Source organism: Zea mays, chromosome 4 (genome assembly GCF_902167145.1).
Source record: "Zea mays cultivar B73 chromosome 4, Zm-B73-REFERENCE-NAM-5.0, whole genome shotgun sequence".
NCBI lineage: Eukaryota > Viridiplantae > Streptophyta > Magnoliopsida > Poales > Poaceae > Zea > Zea mays.
The window spans coordinates 135,973,221-135,992,248 of NC_050099.1; the positions used below are offsets into that span (position 1 = coordinate 135,973,221).

General features: G+C 45.2%; 1 protein-coding gene across 2 annotated transcripts; it reads right to left on the reverse strand.

Moving 5' to 3' along the window:
• Window positions 1-2,005: 2,005 nt before the first annotated feature.
• LOC100274026 (uncharacterized) lies at window positions 2,006-18,953 on the reverse strand. Of its 2 annotated transcripts, NM_001148411.1 has the most exons (4): window positions 18,290-18,953; window positions 8,427-8,666; window positions 7,994-8,072; window positions 2,018-2,542 (listed from the first exon to the last, which is right to left on the reverse strand). In NM_001148411.1, exons 1-4 carry the CDS (start codon window positions 18,815-18,817, stop codon window positions 2,268-2,270), a joined length of 1,122 nt encoding a protein of 373 aa, NP_001141883.1. In that variant the 5' UTR covers window positions 18,818-18,953; the 3' UTR covers window positions 2,018-2,267. The 2 variants fall into 2 exon arrangements, 1 of the variants encoding a protein (NP_001141883.1); XR_004857543.1 differs by lacking the exons at window positions 7,994-8,072; window positions 8,427-8,666; window positions 18,290-18,953 and adding exons at window positions 2,697-5,714; window positions 5,879-7,365 and having other exon boundaries at window positions 2,006-2,542.
• Between the last annotated feature and the right edge of the window lie 75 nt (window positions 18,954-19,028).

The following is a 19,028-nucleotide window of genomic DNA, read 5'->3' on the forward strand; positions in this document are numbered from 1 at the left end:
GTCTAGAATTGAATGCTAGAGCTCTTGTAGTAGTTGAGAAGTGGAAAACTTGGATGCAATGAATGGTGGGGTGGTTGGGGTATTTATAGCCCCAACCACCAAACTTGACCGTTGGCTGGAGGCGTCTGCTCGATGGCGCACCGGACAGTCCGGTGCACACCGGACAGTCCGGTGCCCCTGCCACGTCATCACTGCCGTTGGATTCTAGCCGTTGGAGCTTCTGACTTGTGGGCCCTCCTGAGTGTCCGGTGCACACCGGACATGTACCGTTTGATGTCCGGTGCACCGGCATGGGCGTGCCTGACGTCTGCGCGCGCTGCGCGCGCAATAAATGCACCGCAGGGAGCCGTTGGCGCCGCAGAGAGACGTTGCTCCGCTGGCACACCGGACAGTCCGGTGCACACCGGACAGTCCGGTGAATTTTAGCGGAGCGGCTGCCGCGCGAACCCGAGGCTGGCGAGTTCCTGAGGCCGACTTCCCTTGGCGCACCGGACACTGTCCGGTGTACACCGGACAGTCCGGTGAATTATAGCCGAGTCGCCTTGGAATTTCCCGAAGGTGGCGAGTTGGAGTCTGAGTCCCCTGGTGCACCGGACAGGTACTGTTCACTGTCCGGTGGCACACCGGACAGTCCGGTGCGCCAGACCAGGGGTGCCTTCGGTTGCCCCTTTGCTCCTTTGTTGAATCCAAAACTTGGTCTTTTTATTGGCTAAGTGTGAACCTTTTACACCTGTATATACTATACACTTGGGCAAACAAGTTAGTCCAAAGATTTGTGTTGGGCAATTCAACCACCAAAATTATATAGGAACTAGGTGTAAGCCTAATTCCCTTTCACCGAGCCCTGGGGTCGGGCGAGGCGGAGCTTCCTGTTGCGCCTGAGGCTGAACTTGGCTGTTGTCAGCCTCACCCTGGTGGGTGGCACAGCAGTCGGAGCGGAGCGAGCGGCGCTGTTTTCCTGTCAGGTCGGTCAGCGAAAGGGCGAAGTGACTGCGGTCACTTCGACCTTGCCGACTGAGGCACGTGTGTCAGGATAAGGTGTCAAGCGATCCTCGCATTGAATGCGCATGCGATACGGTCGGTTGGAGAGGCGATTTGGCCAAGGTTGCTTCTCGACGAAGCCTGCCCGAGCTGGGCCTCGGGCATGCCGAGGGTGCGCCCACTGCCTGAGGAGGCCCTCGGGCGAGACGTAACTTCGTCCGGGACTACAGTTCTCGCCCGAGGCTGGGCTCGGGCGAGGCGAGATCGCACCCCTTGGGTAGACGAAGCCTTGACCTGAACCGCGCCCATCAGTCTTTGCGGTTTGTGCTGATGGTGGTTACTAGTCGTGTGTAGGAGTGTTGGGGGTACCCCTAATTACGGTACCCGACAGCCTTAGTATCGTGACTAAAGTTTAGTCACTTGAGTATCCTAAAGTATTCTGACTAAAGAACATTAATTGCTATGCATAAAAACCGCATTACCCCTATTTAATAGGGGACATGAAAAGAGAAGGGTAGATGCAATAAAAATGTCACTTTAGTCATTTTTAGGTGTCTGTTTATAATGACAGGACGAGACAAAATAAGAGAAATAATGTTGTTTAGTTCCGGTTTAGAAGTTGAGACAAGACCATCCTAATATCATTCCAAGTTATCTATCACATCACAATTGGATGGAGGTTGAGAATACCATCTTAATATCATCCCAAGTTATCTATCACATCACAATTGGATACACGAGAAAGGACACTGAGTTGTTCCAGCTGTCCCACAACCCAACACCTTTAGTCACCCCATGGTAACAAGAGGACTAAACATTAGTTAGACTTTTAGACACCCTATTTGCTTTAGAGACTAAAAACAACTAACTAAAATTTAGTCGTCCTAAACAAACAGGCCCTACAACCAACGCAAAAGAGCAGTTGAACGGTAAGAACCATGAGCCAACCAGACAACCAGGAAGAAAAAGGTCGCGCTACTGACCACGAAATACGGAAGGATACATAATATCATGACAGCAAGCAGAAAGGAGAACTGTTCCATATTTTTCTCTTATTTCCAGTTAAGAATTAAGGTCACAAAAATTTGCGTAAAAATTAATACGAGTTTGCTCAGTTACACCACACACCCAAACCAGGCCAGAAACAAGATACCTGAAGATTGTACAAGAATTTGCCGAACAAAATGGTGGTCTAAAGTCTAAACCTATACCAAGAACAAACATTTAGTAAGGACTAGTTACCTAGTCCATGAGGAAAAAAATTGTATTAAACACACGGTTTGTGTTTAACCCAGTTTGGCAATGACAGCATCTATCACTTCCTGGGTTGTGCTGGTGCCGCCCAAATCTTTGGTTCTGTACTTGCCTTCTGCTATGACACGCTTAACTGCCGTCTCCAAACGGTCAGCAAATGATGGAAATTGCAAGTGCCTCAACATCATGGCAGAAGATAGCAGCAGCGCAACAGGGTTAGCTCTCTTCTTCTCCACAATTTTCTCATTTCCAACATTTCCTGCAGAAGCACCTTGCTCGAAGATAGCATGGTCCTGACCCACATTGCCTGAAAAGATGCAGCACATAAAGATTCACAGGCCTTTCAAATCTATACAGTATTAAAATTGCACAAGTTAATGAAAACAAAAACATATTGCTCGATGCAGTAAACAAACCAAAGAAACATCAAATGATGTCCAGATGCAAATACTGTTACTAACCTTGGATTAGGCGAGATGATCACCCCCACGGGTACTGTAGCATATATATAGGCATATAGGCAATATGGGCCTTATGGGCCTTAACACCCCCTGTCAAACTCAAGGCGGAAGTGGAGGATTTGAAGCATTGAGTTTGATTAGATGAAACTGATGTTGTGCCGTAGTTTGTGCTTTTGTGAAGAAATCCGCAAGCTGTAATTCTGAAGGCACATATTGAAGATCAATGGTCTTCTGATGACAATGAGATCTAGTGAATGAGACATCAACACCAATGTGTTTTGTGAGTTCACGCTTCACTGGATCATGACAAATTTGTATAGCTCCAGTGTTGTCACAGCGAAGAAGTGTAGGCGAGTCACAAGAAACGCCTAGATCAGCCAAGAGCCAACGAATCCAGATAATCTCAGCAGTAGTAGTAGCCAGGGCTCGAAGTTCTGCTTCAGTACTAGATCTAGATACAGCAGTTTGCTTCTTGGATTTCCAAGCAATAGGGGATGATCCAAGAAGAATACAGTAACCAGTGATGGAGCGACGATCTGTAGGATCACTGGCCCAGGTAGCATCAGAGTAAGCGTGAAGCTGAAGTGGGGAATTTGAGTCATAAAATAAACATTGTGTTTTTGTCCCCCGTAAATATCTAAGCACACGAAGTAAGTGCCCATAATGAACTGATGTAGGAGCAGAGACAAACTGACTCAAGATCTGAACCGCATGAGCAATATCTGGCCTGGTGACAGTAAGATAAACTAAGCTGCCAACAAGATGTCTGTATCGAGATGGATCCTCCAAAGGTGTCCCATCAGTCGGACGAAGAGATAAGTGTAGATCCATAGGCGTGGCAACAGTGCGAGTATCACTAAGACCAGAACGATCAAGAAGATCTTGTATGTACTTGGCCTGAGAAAGATAAATACCATTTTGAGTCTGCAAAACCTCAATGCCCAAGAAATAACTGAGTGCCCCCAAGTCAGACATTTGAAATTCCTTACTCAGAGACGCCTTCACATGAGCAATATGGTCTGGATCATCGCCTGTAATCAACATGTCATCAACATATAGTAATAACAACGTGCGTCCTCGTGAAGAAACATGAATGAACAATGCAGGATCATGATCACTAGAATAGAAACCACAAGCCTTGATGACAGAAACAAATCTCTCAAACCAAGCACGAGGAGCTTGTTTGAGACCATACAAGGCTCGACGGAGACGACATACATGCCCTGATGGAACCTCTATCCCAGGAGGTGGATGCATATAGACTTCCTCATGTAAATCACCATGAAGAAAAGCATTTTTGACATCCATCTGAGAGATAGTCCAAGAAGATGAGGCTGCAACAGCAAGTAAAGCTCGGACAGTAGTCAGATGGGCCACAGGTGCAAAAGTCTCATCATAGTCAATACCCTGTGTCTGTTGAAAACCTCTGGCCACAAGACGAGCTTTATATCGCTCAATAGACCCATCAGATTTGGTTTTAACCTTGAATACCCATTTGCACGTGATAGGTACAACACCAGCAGGTAACGGAACAACATCCCATGTACATGTGCGATGAAGGGCATTTAATTCATCAGTCATAGCAAGCTGCCACTCAGGTATACCAGACGCCTCTTTATAAGATGATGGTTCAGCAATGACTGCACCAGCACGGGAAAACCCATAACGTTCTGGAGCTGCAATAGTGCCACGGTCACGAAGATGATACCCCTGATTAAAAACAACATGAGAGTCATCATTGTTAGTACAAGTATCATCAACAGGATCGTCATCAGGACTGGCCGCGGGAGTAGAGCGAGGACGACGAATGTAAGTCTGAGTGACAGGTGGTTTGGAAGAGTAAGACGGAGATGTTGTGGAAGTGGAAGGTGGTGTGATGGGAATAAGGACATCTGGAGTAGAAACAGTAGGTGGTGATACTGATGAAGTTTCGGAAATGGGAGGAAGGCTCATGAAGGAGGTAGACTCTGTGGAATAAAAAGAAGAATGAGTGGAAGAGTTGTAAAAGAAGGGACGATTTTCATTGAAGCTCACATCTCGAGAAATACGCATGCGACGAGAAGATGAATCATAACATCGATAGCCTTTATGTTCAGGGCTATATCCAAGAAAAACACACTCAACAGATTGAGCAGTCAATTTAGTACGTTCACGAGGTGATAATAGTACATAACACGTACATCCAAAAACTCGAAGGTGGTCATATCGTGGAGGAGTTCCGAAAAGAACTTCACCAGGTGTTTTGCCAGAGAGTTTGGATGACGGTTGTCTATTGATGAGGTAAACTGCAGTAGAAACTGCTTCACCCCAAAAATGTGACGGGACAAAAGAAGATATCAACAAAGTGCGAGCAGTTTCTATAATGTGACGATGTTTGCGTTCAGCCACACCGTTCTGTGCATGAGCACCAGGGCAAGAAAGCTGAGCAAGAGTACCCTCTGAAGTCAAAAACTGGCGGAAATTATCAGATAAATATTCACCACCAGAATCAGAACGAAAGGTTTTAATGTGAGTGGAAAATTGAGTGTGAATCATACGAGCAAAGGTTTTATAAATAGAAATCAGCTCAGAGCGGCGTTTCATGAAATAAATCCAAGTGTAGCGAGAATGATCATCAATAAAAACAACATAGTATTTATATCCACCTTTTGACACAAAAGGTGCAGGACCCCAAATATCAGAGTGAACCAAATCAAAGGGTTGAACAGAATGAGAATGACTAGTAAAATATGGAAGTTGTATTTGTTTTCCAAGATGACAACCCTTACAATGAAAATCAGACTCAACCGAAGTATGACCTAAGCAACCTGACTTTATTAGAGTAGACAATCTAGATCCACACAAATGACCTAGACGATGATGCCACTGGGCAAAAGACGCAACAGAAGCAAGGGTAGCTGAAAGCACATGCGCTGGAGATGTAGCCAAGGAAGGAAGCCGCAAAGAGTCCAAGATGTAGAGGCGAGGAGCAGCTCTACGGCGACGGCCAGTCCCAATCACTTCCCCTGTACGAAGGTCCTGTACAAAACAAGATGAGTCATCAAATCCGACAAAGCAATTATGATCCGTAATTTGGCCTACTGAAAGAAGGTCCATAGATAGCTCAGGAACAAAGAAAATATTAGGTACTGTAAAGTGTGGATCTGAAAGATAACCCTTATGAGTAATGTGGCATACAGTACCATCAGCTGTCTGCACTGAAGCACCATTTGTGACAGGTGTAGTAGAAGCCAACTTTGACTGATCAGATGTGACATGAAAGGAAGCTCCTGAATCAAGTACCCAGGCCGACTCTGAAGTACAAGCGGACGAAGTGGCAGCAACAGCAACTGAGCCTCTATTAGATGGTCCTGGACCACGACCACGAGCAGCACGTCGTGCACGGAAATCAGTCAACTTCTCAGGAAACTTGACAAAGCAAAGCTCAGATCGATGATTGGTCTTGCCACAATGATCACAAGGCTTAAAAATATTCTTAGGTTTCTGGGCAGCAGCCAACACACTGTGAGGATTACCACCATTAGAGGAAAGAGAGTTAAGACGAGTCTCTTCAGCAAGTAAATCAGACAGCGCCTTAGCCATTGTGAGAGTGTCAGAACCCTGAAGTAAACGAGCACGAAGAGAATCAAACTCGGCCCGAACACCCATAACAAATCTGTAAGTGAAGAACTTCTCAATAAACTTATGAGCCGGACATGGATCAGCAGTACAAGCAGGCACCATTGATGTCAAAGCACTCATCAGGCGATCAAAGGCTGAGTAGTACTCATCAATACTCATATCATTTTGCTCAATAACATGTGTCTGCTGCATAAGGGTGTGTAATAGAGCACCACTATCCTGAACAAAACGCTCCTTCAAATGAGACCAGATGGATTTAGCAGTTTTGAATTTAGACAAACTCATAATCATAGACGGTTTGACGCTGTTCACCATAGCAGCCATCACTTTACCATCATTAAGCTGCCATGTTTTGATATCAGCAGCATTGCGACGATCATCAGCAAGAACAGGTGCTGCATCAGTTAAATGGAAGAGTAATCCATGTCCCCGGAGTGCAGTCTCAACACAGAAAGCCCACTCCGGATAATTTTGACCATCGAGAGTGATATTAACCACAATAGCATTTGTCGTCATATTGAATTCAATGGAAATAAGTGAAACCAAACAAACCAGAGGAGCCGCAACTGACAGCAGCCCGACTTGGACGACTTGACGAAGATCCTGGGCAGCGAAAACCGAGATGGACAGCAGCTGTCACCCTGCTGCAGATAATCAAGGCCACCTCAACTCTGCCCGCAATGGCAGCCACCTACGCAGAGACAGCAACGGCGCAGATCTGCAGCCCTGCCCACAAGACGAGGTGACTGCGATGGTGACGAGGGACAGCGGGACGGCAGATGCGGCAGGATTTGACAGCAGCCGGATCTGCGCACTCCCTGGACGTCGGATCTTGCGCAGAGCAAGCCGTGCGCAGGAACGGCGGGCGGATCTGCGCAAATCTTCGATTGGCGCAGGGACAGCAGGCAGACAGCGTCCCTGTTGTTGAAGATGCAGAGCAGACAGATCTGCACAGGGACCCAGGGACAGCAGGAACGCAGAGCGCGCGGCACCTCGCGCGCAGGAGCACAGGGGAGCACGCTGCGCACAGGGACGGCAGGATCCGCGGCCGGATCGGCGCGGCTGGATCCGCGCGCACAGGGACGGCCGCCGCAAAGGCCGGATCCGCGGCCGCGCGGGACAGGACGGCCGGATCCGCGGCGCCTCGCGCGCAGAGGCTGAGGGGCGGCCGGATCCGCGATGGCGGCTGGATCCGCGACGGAGCAGAGGCAGGGGCAGCCGGATCCGCGACAGAGCAGAGGCAGGGGCAGTCGGATCCGCGACGGAGCAGAGGCAGGGGCAGTCGGATCCGCGACGGAGCAGAGGAAGGGGCGGATCCGCGACTGCGGCGATCCGCGCGACGGAGCAGAGGCAGGGGCAGCCGGATCCGCGACGGCGGCGGCTAGATGAGGAAGATGAAGAGCCACGACGGCGGCTGGGTGGGGAAGGACCGCGACGGTGGCTGGGCGGGAAACAGCCGCGAAGGCGGCTAAAAAAAAATTAGGGTTTCGTGACCTCCTCTGATACCATGTTACTAACCTTGGATTAGGCGAGATGATCACCCCCACGGGTACTGTAGCATATATATAGGCATATAGGCAATATGGGCCTTATGGGCCTTAACAAATACAACTTTACATAAAACCAAGTATGTTATTTGCATATGTAGGATTCATAAATCATAGTTGAAACCCTACCTCCAGGCATGACACCAGTGCCTCCAGCAATACCTGCAGCTACATTAGCCACCAGATTGCCATAAAGATTTGGGGTGACCTACAAAAGGAACCAAAGAAAAGTATGTTCAAACTCCACAGGTAATCTAATTAAATCATTTGAAATCTTCATATTATTCTGGAAAAAAAGCCCTTTAGAACAAGAGAAAAATAAGGGAAATGTGAGCTTGGCAACAATAGGAACTATATATCACATTAGCAGAGCATAGTTCATTTGGTATTCAAATAGTCCACAAAAGACCAGTATACGATTGCTAAGTATACAGCATGTGACATATCCAAGATCATAAAAGGAAAAGTTGTTGTCCTTCTCCTTTGTAGAGTAAGAAAACCACATCCAACATCTCCTAGGTGAGAAACTGCGTATATAAGTGATAAGAGTGAATATACGTACCATAACATCAAATTGTTCAGGCTTTGCAACAAGCTGCATACAACAGTTGTCCACAATGATTTCATTATATTTAATTCCAGGGTACTTCTTTGCAACCTCACGGCAAGACTCCAAGAACAAACCATCAGCAAGCTTCATGATATTGGCTTTATGCACTGCTGTCACTTTCTTTCGATTGTTAAGGTATGCATACTCAAAAGCATACTTTGCAATTCTTTCAGAGCAGAATTTTGTTATCACCTAGCAAATCAACAAAGTTATAGTAAATAGTAATAAGGAGAAATGCCTTTTAGATGGCAAAATAGAAAGGAGCAGCAATATTGCATGCACTTTCAAATTACAATAGATATGATCATATGGCATAGTGGGAAAAATCGCCATGCCATAAGCATGTGCACGGAAAGAACTTGCAATGTGTTCCAACTATAGACAGAGGTTTATTACTTCCTCCATTTAATTTTATAAGTCGTTTTGGCTTTTCTAGATACATAACTTTTGTTATGCACCTAGATACTACTCTATGTCTAGATACGTAGGAAAAGCTATGTACCTAGAAAAGCCAAAATGACTTGTAATTTCGAACGGGGGGAGTACATTACAACTTGTAAAATGTAGGCTTTCAAGATATCTGACTTTTGAACAACAATAATGTCACACCCAGATTTAAAGGCAAACCCAAACGCGTCTTAAATGTGTGCTATAATGAAGTCTCATACATATGATGACTCATGGTACAAAAAATATTGTCGCATCTTTATTACTTAATAGAGGTTCTGTACAAAATAACTAAATTACATCATATGACGACAACGATCTTCCACAACCATAGTTGACTAGGAGACGACGGCCTAGACCTCTCACAAACTTATCGTAGCATCCTTCATGTTCCTCTAGGGGTACCTGTTCTTGACCTGGTGTGATTATAGCAAGAGTGAACTCTCATACGGTCATCACTCAGCAAGTGTGGGAAAAAGTGTAGTGTAAGGCTTACCAAGAAAAATAATTAAGGCTGAGCATTGCTTTTAATAAGTTGGTCAAAATTTTATTAGCAATTACTAAGTTTAAGTGTATACCAACCCAATTCAATAATTAATCACAATTAATAATTCCCATAATGCAATGCAATGAATGACAGGTTAAGTTTAGTTCTATCAATTAATCATGCGAGAGTCCTGAACCGCTCATGACCGTGAGCACGGTACACTCTGCAGAGGTTGCACATCTTTACCCATAAGAAGTGTTTCCCGTGAAGCCAGAGTTAGTTAGACCCTTAGACACTTCCAAGGTGAATGGCTAGGGATCCACTGTGATGCCTTTACAAAGTTCCACTAGCTTGAGAAAACCCGCTACAGTTTCAGGACGAAGGAAGTATAGGCCCTTTTCCATCCCCTTAGCGTCATCTTTCATCATGCATAGGTGTATGCCTGGTACCGCGTATTTCCCCGTCCCTTCTGGTGTATGCGTCACTGTAGAGACCCCGATGCTGAGGTCCCTGCGACTGGGGTTGACTGGTCCCACGAGTCAGCGGGGATACGCACCTAGCGTCGTGCTTGATAGAGACCCTCTGGTACTGCTCCCACGGTATAGACACAGCTTGTTGATGATCTGTTTCATCGTGTCGTCGTGGCTTGATAGTACTAGGTCGTCTCTTCCCCCCTGTAGAGGTGTTCATCCGAGAGCCGGTTGTCGTCTTGCTGGGTTGCCCGGTAGGCAAGTTGATCGGTTGCCCCGCCTTGCCGGGTTGCTCGGCAGGCAAGCTGATCGGCAACCCTGCCTCGCTGGGTTGCTCGGCGAGCGGGTTGGTCGGCAATTCCGCCTTGCCGGGTTGCTTGTCAGGCTGGTTGGTCGGTTGTCCCTCCCCGCCGGGTTGTTCGGCGGGCGGGTTGGTCGGCATACCCGCCCCGCCGGGTTGCTCGGCAAGTGGGTCGGTCGGTTAGTGGGCCGTCCTTGGGAGGACTTTTGGGCCTTCTTCGGGCACCTTGTTCTCGGGTACCCGACAACTATACTCTGCAGTGATGCCTCCCCGCTTACCCCTTTCGAGTAAGGTAATCTCTCACTAGCTTTCCTAATTAATTGGTCAAGGGTGTCACATTCCACCTTTGTGGTAGCACTGTTTTCTCAGGTTAAGCTCTATGTTCCAATTAACAAAATAATCCTATCATGGACAATAAATAATTCCATTGACAATAATAAATAAGCATGATCATAATTCATATATATCATTAATCCAAAAACCAGGTGGAATAATAGCAAGACTACCCAATAATTCATTTGTTTGCAAGGGGTAGGGTAAACAAAATTAGGTAACCTATTAGGTCCCATCAACTTAACCTAAGCATGTCACGGTGATTATCATGAACATTATTAGGTAAAAGAATGTGATCAAGGACACAACTTGCCATATACTTGTGATAACCTTGTTGTCCAGATGCTGATCCAAAAGTTGGGCTTTAGGTTCTTCGTCGTAACCTCGTTCTATCGTAAATACATACAGCTAGACAATGAAAATAACATTACACCAAACATGAGAACAAATTGCGTAATAATATTCTACGCGTCGCTACGAGATCATAGGTTCGAGAACCACTAAATTCGGAGTTAAAATGGATTAGATATGGATTTTCTAAGTTTTTATATTTATTTTTTCTATTAGAAATCATTTTCTAGATTTATCATATAATTTCGGATATTCCTTGGACTGCGGGTTCAATTCTGGAACAGATAAGGGTCAAACTTGCTAAATATGGGACCTAACCGTAATGATCTGTAAACATAAGTGGACGGCGGGTTGATTTGATAAAACTACAGGGGTTCTTAAAGAAGTTTACCACGACTGAATGAACTGAGGCTTGTTCTAGTCGTCTGATCTTGATCCGACAGCCTAGGTTAGATCGAGATCCTTGTGAAACCAGCAGCCTAGATTTTATGAAGATCGATCTCATCTACCCCATCTATTCCGCGGCACAGATTCAATCGGTTGAATCGGTACGCCTAGTCTAATCTCAGCCCTCCATCAACGATCTGACGTCCAGAGGACATCCTCACCTCCCACGATGGCTTGAGCGACAACGCCCGCGGCGGCGACATGCCGGCGAGCGTTCACTCGGCGCTCCAGAGCCCTAAACCATGGTAATATACGTTCTACACGTTGCGGGAGACATAGCGAAACGATCCAGAAACCTTACCTGAGACAGGGATGGCGATTGGATGGTTGACCATGGCATGGTGGTGCACCACGGTGGCGCCCCGACTCCAGCGAGAAATCGCGGCGCCACCAAGGGCCTTCGTGCCCAAAAACTTGTTCGCACACGATACACATACTCCTACGACCACCCTCGACTACTCCCTGGACTTCGAGCATCAACGCAAGCGTGGGTCGATGATGGCGGCACTCGGTGGCGCTCCTGCTCGGCCCTCAGCCTCTCCCTATCACAATGGCGACTCACGACGGTCTATGGAGCTGGGATGGGGAGAGAGGGGTCCGCCGCACGACTTTATAGCCCTGGTAAAGGTAACCGAACCCCGGATTCAACGGAGGTTGTTACGAAGGGTGATTCATGGTTGCAACTTGCGAGCAGGCAGGCTTGGCTTCGTTGAAGACGGTCCTAGTGTAACTAACCTTGATTAGGCGAGATAGATACCCCCTCGGAAACTGTAGCATATATATAGGCAGACAAGCATATATGGGTTTTATGGGCCTTAACATCTGGATGCCCAGGGCCACTAGGCAGCGGCTCCTGCAAAGGAATATAGGCGCGTGGTATGAGGGCAGAGGTATGGGTCCCACGCATCAGCGAGCTCACACGGTTGCCGGGTTCGTGAGTCTGATGAGGCGGACCTATGTGTACACCTGAGTTGTGAGTGGGAAGAGAGAGTGGATGAGTTGCAGGGCCTAGATGTCGACGCTCATCCACCATCTAGGGCGTGTGTGGATACCGACAGACATGCAGGGTCGTATGGAAGTGACTCCAGAATAGACCTATTCATGGGCCGCCCAACCCGGTTGACCCGACCCGACCTGCCCAAAATTTACCCGACCCGGTTAGGTCGGGCCATGTCGACGAGCGGGCTCTGGCCATATTTTCCAAACCGGCAAAAAAGTCTGTGCCGGACCCAGGCCGCCATTTTTACCCGCGGGCTGACTCGACGGTCCGACAGAAAATAAGTATGTATATATATTCTCTCGGTTCTCATCTCTAACCCTACAAATATCCTCCCTCATTCAACAGACGTCGCAAAACCAGACACCCGTCCACCACCAGTCCACCATCGGGGAGACAACCTACAGATTCCAGATCCATGGTCGTCTACTCGTTTTGACCTCTCGATAACTCAGATGGGGGCACAACAGGCCTCAAGGTGAAGTAGGTAGGCTGGTGGCCATCCTCACGGTCACGGACTCAAGGCTGAAATTTCTACTAGTCTAGACTCTAGAACTCCAGGTAAATCCATACATCCTATTCTAGTACGTATTCTACTATTCTTTCTCCTTCTCACTTATTTTATGTGTTCTTATAAAATAAATACTTCAAGTTCAGATCATAATCCCACCATGGCAAGCCCGCGGAGCCCTATGGCTACAAGTGAAGATAAGGTAGAGCTTCAAGAAATTGATGGTGGAGGAAATCCCACACAGCAGGAGCAAATACAAGGAGCTGGTCAACAAGAAACTGAAGAAGAACAGAGGCAAAGCGTTGCAGCTGGAGCAAGAGCACAACAACGTGGGCAAAAAAGATCAAGATCAGATGTTGATTCATCTACAAACCCAGCAAGTTCTCGCAAGTCTGAGGTATGGAAAGACTTCAAGATCGTTTCACCAGAAGGTGGACCTGAAGTAGCTGAGTGCTTGCATTGTAAGAAAAAAGTTTGTGCTTGGTCAAATAATGGGACATCTATGCTGAGGCATCTTAAAACAAAACATCTCACTGTTAGGGCTGAAATAGGCAACTATTTCTTAAAAACTGAGAAGAATGATGGTGGCTCAGTTGCTCTTAGAAACTACAAGATTGATTTGGCCTCTGTTAGAACTGCAGTGCCTCTTTTTCTTCTTGGTGGCGCACATCCATTTACTGTGGTAGAAGAGCATGGTTTTAAAAAATTTGCTCAGTTTAGCTTGTCCTCAGTGTAAGCATGTTGGTCGACACACTATAAAAAGGGACATTATGGCTATGTTTGAACAAGAAAGGAAGGAGGTCATTGAAGCGCTTTGTAACAGTCCTGGTAGAGTGAGTTTCACTTATGATAATTGGAAATCTGATTGTCAAAAATACAATCCTGGTATTATTTATTCTTCTGATAATGACACCTCAAACAAGGCTTCTGGTGTGGGTGTAGATGGTGATATGTCCAGTGATTATGGTAACTTTTTGAGTACTCGTCGAACTCATGAAGAGAAAACACAGCTGGAACTTCATTTGGCTGAGCCAACAAAATATATACATGAGAAATTGGATGTTTTAGATTATTGGAGCAAGACATCAGCACGCTATCCAGAGCTTGCCTTAAAGGCTCGTGATATTCTTGCTGTTCCAGTGTCTTCTGTTGCATCAGAGTCGGCATTCAGCTTAAGCCGCAAAGTTATAACCCATACTCGGAGTTCTCTTGATTCTACAACTATTGAAGCTTTGATGTGTTTACAGGATTGGCACCGTGAAAAAATGGATGAAGGTAAATGTTAAAACAAAGATCTATCTATTTAGTTCATTTGTTGTCTAATTTTGCTACTAATAATTGTCTTTGTAGCTTTCACTAGCACAGAAGGAACTGAAAATATTAAAAATGGAAATGGGTTACGCCTGTTGATGAAGATGGCTCAGGTTCTGAATATGAGCACTACAAGTCAATTCACTTGTTCCTACTGAATTCACATCTTTGTTTATAGCTTTTTGTTCTCATTTTGACATGGACTCATTTTATATTTTACTCAATTTTGAATATTTTCCAGAACATGAAGGTTCACCAAGATTTCACCTATTCGTCACGAGTCATCTCATGTGCTACGTACATCACTTATAAGTGTCTGACTGTCTGGTTCAATGATTGTAATTTTGGCTTTGTGACATGTGATTAAGGTCAAATCTGTAATGTGATACTTAATGTGTGATCTATATGTTATGTGCTCCCATTCTTAATTTAATGTCATGAAATGAACTCATATCTGTCCTGTGACTGTTATGTGATGGCGAAATTCTGACTGTGTGGCATCTCAATATGATTATAAGTATTTTTTGAGACTGATCTGAGTATGATTATATAAAATTGTCATGTTGGGCGGGTCATCGGGTCGGCCCGTGACCTGTCGGGTCGGCCCACGGGCGGGCGCGGGCCTTGATTTTCGTTTTTCAGCCAGGCCACAGGCGGGTACGGGCCAAGTTTATTTCTGTCGGGTTTTACACGGCCCGACCCAAAACCCGCCTGACCCGACCTATGATCAGGTCTACTCCAGAATAAAGAAAAGAGAGGGGAAGAGAGTGGGCCGTGCTGGTTGTCAGACCACGGTGGGAGTTGGGCCGGTGGCGATCTTGGCCCAGGGCGGCTCTTTTCATATTTTTTTCATGTTTTCTTTTTCTTGTTTTAATTTTTTCCTTTATTTTGAATTTAAATTCAAATACAGTTTGATCACCAAATTAGATGCACAATCAAAGAAGAGCTCAGCATGAAATGCATGGTTTATTTTATTTTACATATCAATTATTTATTTTAGTCAAATGCCTCAAAATATGAAATATTATTCCCTCTAAATAAGTAGTACCTTGAATGTGTTACAAAATCAAAAGTTAATTCAAGGATAAATATCCATTGTTATTTTGGAATAAATAAATGTATAATTTTATTTCAAGAAATGTTTTTAACTCAAATATATGATTCAACAAATAGATGACTAAATAGAAATCATTTTATTTAATGTTTATTAGGAACATGTTTATTTTAGGAAATGTAGCTTCCACGTAAGGAAATCCTTATTAGAAGGTATTGCAATTCAAATTCTTTGGAGAATTTTAATAAATTCAGTTACAAATAACCTAAAGGGAGTATTCACTGCCAAGTGTCAAGTCAAAACAGGGTATCATAGTGGCATAGTCATAACGACAGCATTACAAAACATCAAAAGTTAAATCAATACTTGGACTTTAGGTCCACCATTTGTTACATCAAAGAAAAATGTCATGAAACAAATTAAAAAAATCAAGTTAACAAAATATGTTGCACAATACTGTGATATTTTTGCCAATTTTCTAATGTTACATCAACTAGGCCATAAATTGGGCTACATACTAGGAACTCCAGTCCCTATATGTTTCTACATTACTGACAGTTAGCTTGGGGGGGGGGGGGGGCTGGATGAATGAATGATACTTAACACCCCTTTGAATTTTACTATATTTTATTAGTGAAAATTGCATTCACTACTCCATGCTTGGTAGCAAGTTAAAATTGTATTTTGATTAGCATGACATGGAGAACTTAGAGAATAAGGTGATGCAAGTTATCTTTAAACTATAACATGCAAGTTATGAGCTCAGGTGTCAAGATATCATTAACAAAGAGTAATAGACTAATAGGCATTAAATTTTCCTATTACTATAGTATCCAATGTTTCAAAAAAAAACACTAGGCACTGCCTAAGCGATCCTGAGAGATTGGATTTTTTCCGATCAATTAGAGTGATATCATGTTAAATAGAGAAAATAAGGAATAATAGAAGAAAGACATTGACATTATTACACATCTATGCGTTCCAAGGCCATGATTCATCTTCCTCCATCTCCAATACTTCATTTTTTATAGATCAATACCAAACTCACTCTAAAAATACTACGCAAAACTCCTACATGCTAAGCGAGGTGATGCTGTTATACCTGGTGCCTAACACCACTTTTTGAAACAGACACTACAACAATATTTACAAATGAACCACAAATACTATTGCTACTATAGTACCGTTAACTACATTATCATTCATACAAAATCTCTTTATGTACAGATTAATCAAAGATTAGTAATAATGATTAGTATTTCTTGAGAAAAATATACCACTTTCACTGTTTCCATACCATTACTCTCATCAAGGATACGTACAAGGATGCGATGACTTTTGTCCAAACATGTGACGGTGACACTAGTGACTTTCCAATTAAAATAGGACTACATTAGGGATCAACATGGAGTGCTTATTTATTTTCTTTGGTGATGGATGAAGAGATGAAAACCGAAACCAAAAATTTTTGACCGACCAGCAATCGTTTTCATATAGACGATATCGTTTCCGACCCTTTCCGACCGATCACAAGGGGCATATGAGGGGACATCCCTTGGTGTATGCTCTTTGCTGATGATGTGGTGTTAGTTGATGAGAGTAGGGAAGGGGTTAATAGGAAGCTAGAGTTGTGGAAGCACACGTTGGAGTCGAAAGGTTTTAGACTTAGTAGGATCAAGACCGAGTACATGATGTGCCTTTTCAGCGTGACTAGACATGAGGATGGAGATGTTACCCTTGATGGGCAACTAGTGGCTAGGAAGGAGTCATTTCGATATTTAGGATCAATGATACAAAAGGACGGTGACATTGATGAAGATATTAGGCATAAAATTCAGTAGGTTGGTTGAAATGGCGTCATGCTTCTGGCGTCCTCTATGACAAGAGGGTGACACAAGCTTAAAAGGTAAGTTATATAGGACAGCGATTCGACCGACAATGTTATACGGTGCTGAATGTTGGCCGACAAAAAGGCGACATGTCCAACAACTGAGTGTAGCAAAAATGCGTATGTTATAGAAGAGATAGAGTCTGAAACGAAGATATCCAAGATAGGGTCGAGGTGGCACCAATTGAGGAGAAATTGATTCAACATTGGTTGAGATGGTTTGGACATGTACAAAGGAGATCTCCTGAGGCGCCAATACGTAGAGGGGTTTTAGAGCGAGTCGATAATGTAAAAAGAGGCAGGGCTTGGCTTAAAATGACTTGGGACGAGGCGGTTAAAAGAGATCTTAAGGAAGCATAGGGACGCTTGGAGACTAGCAATCAATGTGCCCAAACCATGATCTTTGTCTTTTTTCCCCTACTTACCCTTAACTCCACTGTCTTTATTTTACCCTTTCGGTCTTTTTTCCTATCCTTGTTTGTTGTGGGTTTCATCTCTAGCCTATCCCAACTTGTTTGGGACAAAAGGCTATGTTGTTGTTGTTGCACTGTTTCCATACCATTAAGAATGACAGGGATAGCAATAACATGCACCCTTCACAAACATCCAATAGCTTTATAAAAGATCTAAATAAACTATAAGTGTCTCTCACTTGACTTCGGGCTACACTTAAGTAAGTCACCATGAAATGCTGTATCACTATCAACTATCCAATGGCACCAATATCTAAACCTCATATTCACAGCAGGTAGATCAGCTTGCTGGACACATAATAAATGAACTGACAAAAACGCAGCAGGTTTTTCCATAACAAATGCAGAAACACATTGGTTTCTCAGCTGAATGTCCAAATGCACCAGTTACTATATTTCAAGATTCAACCATCAACCTGCCAAACAGAAACACTAAACAAGTATACTAAGCATGTCAATCTACCTATGGCCACCCAAAAAGATTGCAGATTAATTTTCCCAAATAAAATAAATAAGATTGCAGATTCAACATCCTGATGAAATTCGATCATCATGCTTGTGTTCACCAGCTAGTCTGGAGACTGGGTGTGTATAACTCTACCAGCAATTAGACCAGTAGGTTCAGTAACGTTGTCACAGTATCTATAAGCTTAGCACATTTAGCCGTATGCACATATTAGCTGGCCTGCCAGCGTGCCACACACTGCATTATTACTTGTAGAGCAATACATGGAATTCTCCATACCTTGAGACTCTCCACGACGCCAGGAACGACCTCATGCTCGAGCCCCGAGTACTCGCCCTCACTGTTCTCCCGAATGACGACGATGTCCACGTTGTCGTGCCTGGTAGGCAGGCCAGGGAGGTTGAAACAGTTGACGAGCGCGGCGTAGAGGTCGAGCTCCTTCCGGAGCTGCACGTTGAGGGAGGACACACCACCGCCTACGGGGGTGGCGAGGCCGCCCTTGAGGCAGACCTTGTTGCGGCGGATGGACTCGATGACCTCGGCGGGGACCGTGGGCATGTCGCCGTGGACCTCGTACGTCTCGAAATAGACCGGCGCGTGCATCGCCTCCATCACCTGCCGCACGGCGCCCGTGACGAGGGGCCCGATGCCGTCGCCCGGGATGAGGGTGACGCCGCGCGGAGCGCCGTCCCCCGGGCGGGGCATGTAGGTGACGGTGCGGCGGGATACGGCGTCGGCTAGGGGAGTGGGGAGGGAAGGTGACGGGGCGAGAAGGCGGCGTAGGAGAGGGGTCGACCGCCGCGCCATGGTCGCGGGCTGGGCCGCTAGGGTTCCAGGGTGGATGCGATCGGGAGTGGGAGAGGGAGGACGAAGGCTGCGGCAGCGACCAGCGACGATACCCGAGACAGGGACGAGCTTTTTACTATTTTGTCACTATGAAACGATGGCTTCTCTGTAATGTCATGTTCGCCACATACTTCTCTAAAACGTTTCTCTCAGCTGCTGGACTTCTCTCAAA